The 9,047-nt window shown below is 45.4% G+C and overlaps 1 protein-coding gene across 1 annotated transcript in view; it reads left to right on the plus strand.

Moving 5' to 3' along the window:
• The window catches only part of LOC111959508 (protein eva-1 homolog C), a 104,873-nt gene that overhangs the window by 77,240 nt on the left and 18,586 nt on the right, over positions 1 to 9,047 (plus strand). Inside the window, 2 exon segments of the mRNA XM_023981122.2 lie at positions 358 to 387; positions 390 to 493. Of these exon segments, the coding sequence (XP_023836890.2) occupies positions 358 to 387; positions 390 to 493 (134 nt within the window).

Raw genomic sequence — 9,047 nt, forward strand, 5'->3', positions numbered from 1 at the left:
ATGCACAGCTATAATGACTGTTGAGAATGCACAGCGTATAATGACTGTTGAGAATGCACAGCTATAATGACTGTTGAGAATGCACAGCTATAATGACTGTGAGAATGCACAGCTATAATGACTGTTGAGAATGCACAGCTATAATGACTGTTGAGAATGCACAGTATAATGACTGTTGAGAATGCACAGCTTGTACGAGCCAAATGGCTTGCAGATTGTGCAGTCCTTCTGTGCCCTGTGTATATTATAGAATGTGTCCTACGACTCCTCTGTTCCTGCTTACTGGTATTCTCTATGGAATCAGAGGGTGTCTTCCTCCATTATCCTAATTCTCCCCCCCCCCCACCTCTCTCTCAGACTGCCAGTCGGGCGTGGCTCTCCAAGTGCTGATGCCCGTTGTCAGGGAAAACGAGCTGTTTGTCGCGTCCACACGAGAGTTCGGGACCCCTGTTACTCTGGCACCAGGAAATACCTCAGTGTCATCTACACCTGTGTGAGTACCGGCTGCAGTTCTTTCACACCAACCTAGTCAGCATTCCTTATGTGGACACTAGGGGGAGCTCTTCTCTCAAGTTTCATGTTTTATTAGTCGTAGGAGATACACATAGTATAAAACAGGATCATCAATTAGATTCAGCCAAGGGGACGGTGTTTTTCTTAAGCATATGGTCAGGAGGCCGGAACAGAATTACAAATCATTTTAGACTGAAAATTGATTGCAAGCGCCCAAACAGATATGTTTGACTAAAACAGTCCTTTCAAACCTTGCTTACATTTGTATACGATCACATATACTCTCTATTATGCATGGGAACGCTGTGGAACAGATTTATTTAATCAGTTGGAGCGATTGGCTGTGTTTTTTACAGTCTTTTTTGCGAAGAGAATTTGGGAAACCTCGGTATACACCGTCCAATGAAATGCTTACTTGCAGGTTCCTTCTGGACAATGCAACAACAACAATAAAAAATAATAGGAACATAAAGTAAATGTCTCAGAACAGAATAAACATTTAACATCCGTATAATACAGGAAGGCCCAATTTATAGTACTGTATTTACACATGTTTGGGAAGAGGGATTGGTGAAGTGTTTAAATTGTGCAGTTTTTAGCAATTTTAATAAGAGACTGCAGCAGGTGTGTGTGTGTGTGTGTGTGTGTGTTGTGTGTGTGGTGTGTGGTGTGTTGTGTGTGTGTGTGTGTGTGTGTGTGTGTTGTGTGTGTGTGTGTGTGTGTGTGTGTGTGGTGTGTGTGTGTGTTGTGTGTCATCTATGTCGATGGGGGGCTTATGTGGATGGCTGCCTTTTGATACAATTACGTATGTGGCCCAATTTTTTCCCGGTCTTTTATCTCTGTCCGTCTGTCTGTCTCTGTCCGTCTGTCTGTCTGTCCGTCTGTCTGCCTCTGTCCGTCTCTCTCTCTATATTTATCATGTATGTCTGATGACTGTCTGGTGTTTGTAGAGTGGTGCTTGACAGTTTAGTTTCTGCTCTCTGTCTCGACGTAAGAGAGACGTTCGTCTCCGTCTATCCAGCCACCACACCCCAGGCTAATCCTGAGCTGGCACAATATAATTCGTTACACACACATCATAAACTAATGGCAACACACACACACACACACACACACACACACACACACACACACACACACACACACACACACACACACACACACACAACACACACACACACACACACACACACACACAACACACAACACACACACACACGTTGTCCAGATGCCTGCTGATCCAGGGATTGATCCATCAATGCCAGGGTCTGGAGCCTCTCAGACCGAACATGTCAGCAGCGACACACAACACACTCACACACAACCCCCTAATGCTGTTCAACCTCTGCCCGAACCCTGTTTGAATGCTCTACAAGAGTTGTCCAGTATCTATCAGAACAAGAACTGTCCAGTATCTATCAAACAAGAACTGTCCAGTATCTATCAGAACAAGAACTGTCCAGTATCTATCAGAACAAGAACTGTCCAGTATCTATCAATAGAAAAACAGTAGAACTGAGATTTGAGTCTTTTTAATCTCTGTCTGACCCTCCTCGTCTCTACGTTGATATCCAGAGATGTTGTGTGTGCTCCTGACCAGCTCCAGAAGATGTAGTGTGTGCTCCTGACCAGCTCCAGACATGTAGTGTGTGCTCCTGACAGCTCCAGACATGTAGTGTGTGCTCCTGACCAGCTCCAGAGATGTATGTGTGTGCTCCTGACCAGCTCCAGAGATGTAGTGTGTGCTCCTGACCAGCTCCAGAGTTGCTCCTGACCAGCTCCAGAGATGTAGTGTGCGCTCCTGACCAGCTCCAGAGTGTGCTTTTCCGACCAGCTCCAGAGATGTAGTGTGTGCTCCTGACCAGCTCCAGAGATGTAGTGTGTGCTCCTGACCAGCTCCAGAGTGTGCTCCTGACCAGCTCCAGAGATGTAGTGTGTGCTTAGATATGGTGGGGAAAAAATGGAAGCAAAAGAAAGAATGGAGTAGGGTAATGTAGGGAAATGGATAGAGAGAAGGAGTGTGTTTGTGTGTGTGTGTGTTGAGGCAGGGTGTGTAGTGCAGGGGAGACTTTTGTCAAGGACAAATCCTTCTATCTGTAGTAGAATGCAGTGTTTTCCTTTAGCGACTGTCGTCGTCTGAGCAGGTTACAGACTCATTTTCAGCCGACTACTTTTTCCACTTCATATTAACTAGTCTACTTTTCATTTAAAAGTTTCAGTTCGCTAGTACATCGAGCCCTCTCCTGTCGGGATTGAACGATAAGCACCTTCTCGCGATCTATTGACAGAATAGGCGCCTGTCGGTCACAAAGCGCGCAATGACAGGGAAACGCAGTCTGCTGTCTGTCCCGCCTCCTGGTACAATTTGTGCGCCCTGGGCTTGGTTGCAGTCAAATTTCTTTACATGGAGGGGAGAGAGCATGATGCTTGTCAATTTGCAGGTCCMATGTAATGTAGGGATGAGCAGAAATCCACTTAGCCTAATTATGGTTTTCTGGCACATCATTTTTTTTTTTTGCGTGTTTCTCAGAGCCAGCCACACAGAGTCCTGGCACATAGGCTATTTACTGCGCTTTGATTGACAACTGAACAGCAATTGTTGAATTGTTCATAAAAGGTGTCAAACTGACTGAATAAAGTCAATCTCAAATATCCCTTTGCCATTCATAAATCATGCAGTGTGGTTGTCTATGGTATCACAGTGGGAGAAGTACACCATAGGATTTACTAGGTTTCCTTTCCTAGGATGTCTGGGCTTGCCTAACCTAAACTAGCAGACGTAAAAGAAATGTCGGAAACTAGATCCACTACGTACTGGTCTTCACGAGAAGAAAATAACTGTTGGGGGAGGTTCTCTTCTGCCCTGTTCAACCAATCCAGTAAATATGGAGGAGGAGTTAAGATGGAAGGTTGCGTTGTTCACCATCAAATGCGGAAGTCGCATCACATCTCTTTTAATTTTCCCTGAAAATCAGAACTTCCGGTTGYTGGGGACTCGGCAGAGGCTTGCCAGACAGTAACCACGTTTACATGAGCACAGTATACCGGATAATCGCTTATATCCCGCTTATGGTCATATTCAGGATAAACTGTTTACATGCACCTTTGATATCCCGCTCACGAGTATCCCTGTATCCATGAATAAACACAATATTCCTCATTGAAGTTCATATGGGTTAAATGGAACAGTAACTGAAAGATGGACACTGACTATAGGTCTATAACCTTTAACATATAGAATAATATAATATTAACTCCTGCAGAATTATGCATTTCTTGCAGTAAAATGATACAACAAATGTTCATTTTGCCTCGGGAACAGGAGTGGAGAAATATGATTTCTTTCTTTCAGCATCGAATGTGTGTGTCACGCCCTGACCTTAGAGAGCCTGTTTACTTCTCTATTTGGTTAGGTCAGGGTGTGATTTGGGTGGGCATTCTAGTTTATCTATTTCTTTGTTGGTTCCCAATCAGAGGCAGCTGTTTATCGTTGTCTTTGATTGGGGATCACACTTAGGCAGTCCTTTTTCCCACCTTCAGTTGTGGGATCTTGTTTTGTGTGTAGTTGCTTTCTGCGCTGCATAGAGCTTTACGTTCGTTTTGCATTTTGTTGTTTTTTGGTATCTTTGAAAATAAAAGTAATATGTACGCCTACCACGCTGCACCTTGGTCTCCTTCCGACGACGGACGTAACAGGGTGTGTAATGTGTTATCTTTGACACTGTTATGCAAGCAGACAGTATTTCAACCACATAGTGATGACCAACTGAAGACTTGTTTTCTTCCTTCTCTAAGCTTGTTATTTCCTTAAAACCCGTCAAACTGATGTCATTTGGACATTTTGCACAGGACCAATCTTTCCACTGTTTTGAAGTTATTGCGTTTTCCCCCGGTCCCTAAACGAAACAGACAACTTTACCGGTGTTAACTGTATTACTAATGCATTCATTCTATCGATGTAAGACATTATTCTGGTGAGGACTACTGTAATTATTCTTCTGGGGCAACAAGTTAGGCTATGACAGAAGAGAAGCTGCATGTATTTAACTCTAGTTGACAAACAAATGGCCTACCAAATGTCGGAAGTTACACTAAACAAAATATAAACGCAACATGTAAAGTGTTATTTCTCTCAAATTTTGTGCACAAATTTGTTTACATCCCTGTTAGTGAGCATTTTGTTCTTTGCCAAGATAATCCATTCACCTGCCAAGTGTGGCATATCAAGAAGCTGATTAAACAGCATGGCCATTACACAGGTGCACCTTGTGCTGGGGACAAAAGGCCACTCTAAAATGAGATTCTCTGGACTGATGAAACCAAGATGGCCTGATTGCCAAGCGTCATGTCTGGAGAAAACCTGGACCCTCCCTACCATTAAGCATGGTGGTGGCAGCATCATGCCTGTCTCTTATACACATCTAGATGTGTATAAGAGACAGGTGTAGATGAAGGGGAAGAGACAGGTTAAAGAAGGATTTTTAAGCATTGAGACTATTGAGACATGGATTGTGTATTCGTTCCATTCGGAGGGTGACTGGGCAAGACAAAATATTTAAGTACCTTTTGAATGAGGCATGGTAGTAGGTGCCAGGCTCACCGGTTTGAGTGTGTCAAGAACTGCAACGCTGCTGAGTTTTTCACGCTCAACAGTTTCCCGTGTGTATCAAGAATGATCCACCACCCAAAGGACATTGAGCCAACTTGACACAACTGTGGGCAAGCATTGGAGTCAACATGGGCCAGTATTCTTGTGGAGCGCTTTCGACACCTTGTAGAGTCCATGCCCCAACGAATTGAGGCTGTTCTGAGGGCAAAATGGGGTGCAATTCAGTATTAGGAAGGTGTTCCTAATGTTTTGTACATTTAGTGTATATGGAAGCAGTTTAGTGCCAAACAAATCTATAAAATATGGGTAAACAATTATTATTATTTTCTTATACTGTATCGCTCCGAAATAGGACAGAAACTTTCAAATGTTTTGGTGACTATCTGTTTTTCCATGTATGAATCTGGTATTCACTGCGTTTCTATGGGCTAATAGCAGTAAGACAAAATGTAATGTTTCATCAAATAATTGCTTTATTAATTTTTTTGATACCTAATGGGGCCCTAAAATTCAATATCAAATAGCTAAATTATCTTTGGTGTGACCATCTTAAAACAATTCCATATGACGTTAGCAGTAAATCTATAAATAAGACTTAATAAGACTTCTTGGTAAAATTGAAGTACTTTACTGTGGTTGTTGCCAATGAAATGGTCAAAAAGAAACAAAAATAGCTTCTTAGCAAAGAGCAATTTATCAAGCAAGAATTCTGCTAGGACTGTCTGGGAGTGGTCTGAGTTGGGAGGGGAAAACTGAAAACTAGCTTTTATTGGCAGAGAGGTTTGGAACTCTTTCTGTTGGTCTATTAACTAATTTACTGCCTGGTGATGTCACCAGGTAGGCCAAAACTACATCCCACCAAACAGCTTTTACACTAAAAGGGCATCATCATTTTCACAATTTCACAATATTATTTCAACCTCATTATGTACTGTGAAAATTTGACTGCACTGTGCCTTTAATCTCAAGAGAAGACATATTAAAGATTAAAAATGTTTTATGTTTTCTTACTTAGAAAATAGTCCTGATCACTCCCGAGGGGATAGACTCACTCCTTAGCAATAACAAAGCCGTAAATGGCCTGGAATGAGTCATCAGTCTCCCCACAGATCACACACCCCCACACACACACACTCACTTCCTGTCCCAGATCTCCCCTTCACACAAGGTGACCCTTTTTGGTTCTATGTAGCAACCCCCTTTCTTCTAGCATATACCTTACACCAGTATAACCACCTCATCTAGTTCCCTGGGTCCATATTCTCCAGTCCTGAGCCTGTAGGTCTTAGTCTCTGGTGCTAACTCTCCAGCCTTAGTCTCTGGTGCTAACCTCCAACCTGGAGGCTTTAGTTCTGGGCTAAACTCCAAACTGGAGTTCTTAGTCTCTGGTGCTAACCTCCAACCTGCAGTTCTTAGTCTCTGGCGCTAACCTCCAACCTGCAGTTCTTAGTCTCTGGTGCTAACCTCCAACCTTCAGCCTTAGTCTCTGGTGCTAACCTCCAACCTGCAGTTCTTAGTCTCTGGCGCTAACCTCCAAACTGGAGTTCTTAGTCTCTGGTGCTAACCTCCAACCTTCAGCCTTAGTCTCTGGTGCTAACCTCCAACCTGCAGTTCTTAGTCTCTGGCGCTAACCTCCAACCTGCAGTTCTTAGTCTCTGGTGCTAACCTTCAGCTTAGTTCTGGTGTGTAACCTTCAGCCTGGAGTTCTAGTCTCTGGCGCTAACCTCCAACCTGGAGTTCTTAGTCTCTGGCGCTAACCTCCAACCTGCAGTTCCAGGTCTCTGGTGCTAACCTCCAACCTTCAGCCTTAGTCTCTGGTGCTAACCTTCAGCCTGGAGGCCTTAGTCTCTGGCGCTAACCTCCAACCTGCAGTTCTTAGTCTCTGGTGCTAACCTCCAACCTTCAGCCTTAGTCTCTGGTGCTAACCTTCAGCCTGGAGGCCTTAGTCTCTGGTGTAACCTCCAACCTGGAGTTCCTTAGTCTCTGGTGCTAGCCTCCAACCTGCAGTTCTTAGTCTCTGGTGCTAACCTTCAGCCTTAGTCTCTGGTGCTAACCTTCAGCCTGGAGTTCTTAGTCTCTGGCGCTAACTCCAACCTGGAGTTCTTAGTCTCTGGTGCTAACCTCCAACCTGCAGTTCTTAGTCTCTGGCGCTAACCTCCAACCTGCAGTTCTTAGTCTCTGGTGCTAACCTTCAGCCTTAGTCTCTGGTGCTAACCTCCAACCTGCAGTTCTTAGTCTCTGGTGCTAACCTCCAACCTGGAGTTCTTAGTCTCTGGTGCTAACCTCCAGCCTGGAGTTCTTAGTCTCTGGCGCTAACCTCCAACCTGCAGTTCTTAGTCTCTGGTGGTAACCTCCAACCTGGAGTTTTAGCTCTGGTGCTAACCTCCAACCTTCAGCCTTAGTCTCTGGTGCTAACCTCCACCTGGAGCCTTAGTCTCTGGTGCTAACCTCCAACCTGGAGGCTTTAGTTTCTGGTGCTAAACTCCAAACTGGAGTTCTTAGTCTCTGGTGCTAACCTCCAACCTGCAGTTCTTAGTCTCTGGCGCTAACCTCAACCTGCAGTTCTAGTCTCTGGTGCTAACCTCCAACCTTCAGCCTTAGTCTCTGGTGCTAACCTCCAACTGCAGTTCTTAGTCTCTGGCGCTAACCTCCAAACTGGAGTTCTTAGTCTCTGTGCTAACTCCAACCTTCAGCCTTAGTCTCTGGTGCTAAACTCCAACCTGCAGTTCTTAGTCTCTGGCGCTAACCTCCAACTGCAGTTCTTAGTCTCTGGTGCTAACCTTCAGCCTTAGTCTCTGGTGCTAACCTCCAGCCTGGAGTTCTTAGTCTCTGGCGCTAACCTCCAACCTGGAGTTCTTAGTCTCTGGCGCTAACCTCCCAACCTGCAGTTCCAGGTCTCTGGTGCTAACCTCCAACCTTCAGCCTTAGTCTCTGGTGCTAACCTTCAGCCTGGAGGCCTTAGTCTCTGGCGCTAACCTCCAACCTGCAGTTCTTAGTCTCTGGTGCTAACTCCCAACCTTCAGCCTTAGTCTCTGGTGCTAACCTTCAGCCTGGAGGTCCTTAGTCTCTGGTGGTAACCTCCAACCTGGAGTTCTTAGTCTCTGGTGCTAGCCTCCAACCTGCAGTTCTTAGTCTCTGGGCTAACCTTCAGCCTTTAGTCTCTGGTGCTAACCTTCCAGCCTGGAGTTCTTAGTCTTCTGGCGCTAACCTCCAAACCTGCAGTTTCTTAGTCTCTGTGCTAACCTCCAACCTGCAGTTCTTAGTCCTGGCGCTAACCTCCAACCTGCAGTTCTTAGTCTCTGGTGCTAACCTTCAGCCTTAGTCTCTGGTGCTAACCTCCAACCTGCAGTTCTTAGTCTCTTGGGGCTAACCTCCAACCTGGAGTTCTTAGTCTCTGGTGCTAAACCTCCAACCTGGATTCTTAGTCTCTGGCGCTAACCTCCAACCTGCAGTTCTTAGTCCTGGTGGTAACCTCCAACCTGAGTTCTTAGTCTCTGGTGCTAACCCCTCCAACCTTCAGCCTTAGTCTCTGGTGCTAACCTCCAACCTGGAGGCCTTAGTCTCTGGTGCTAACCTCCAACTGCAGTTCTTAGTCTCTGGTGGCTAACCTCCCCAACCTGAGCTCATTTTAGTCTCTGGTGCTAACCTCCAACCTAGCCTTAGTCTCTGCGTGCTACACCTCCAACCTGGAGGCCTTAGGTCTCTGGTGCTAACCTCCAACCTGCAGTTCTTAGTCTCTGGCGCTAACCTCCAACCTGGAGTTCTTAGTCTCTGGTGCTAACCTCCAACCTNAGCCTTAGTCTCTGGTGCTAACCTCCAACCTGGAGGCCTTAGTCTCTGGTGCTAACCTCCAACCTGGAGTTCTTAGTCTCTGGTGGTAACCTCCAACCTGGAGTTCTTAGTCTCTGGTGCTAACCTCCAACCT

The sequence above is a fragment of the Salvelinus sp. IW2-2015 genome, linkage group LG36 (genome assembly GCF_002910315.2).
Source record: "Salvelinus sp. IW2-2015 linkage group LG36, ASM291031v2, whole genome shotgun sequence".
Lineage (NCBI taxonomy): Eukaryota > Metazoa > Chordata > Actinopteri > Salmoniformes > Salmonidae > Salvelinus > Salvelinus sp. IW2-2015.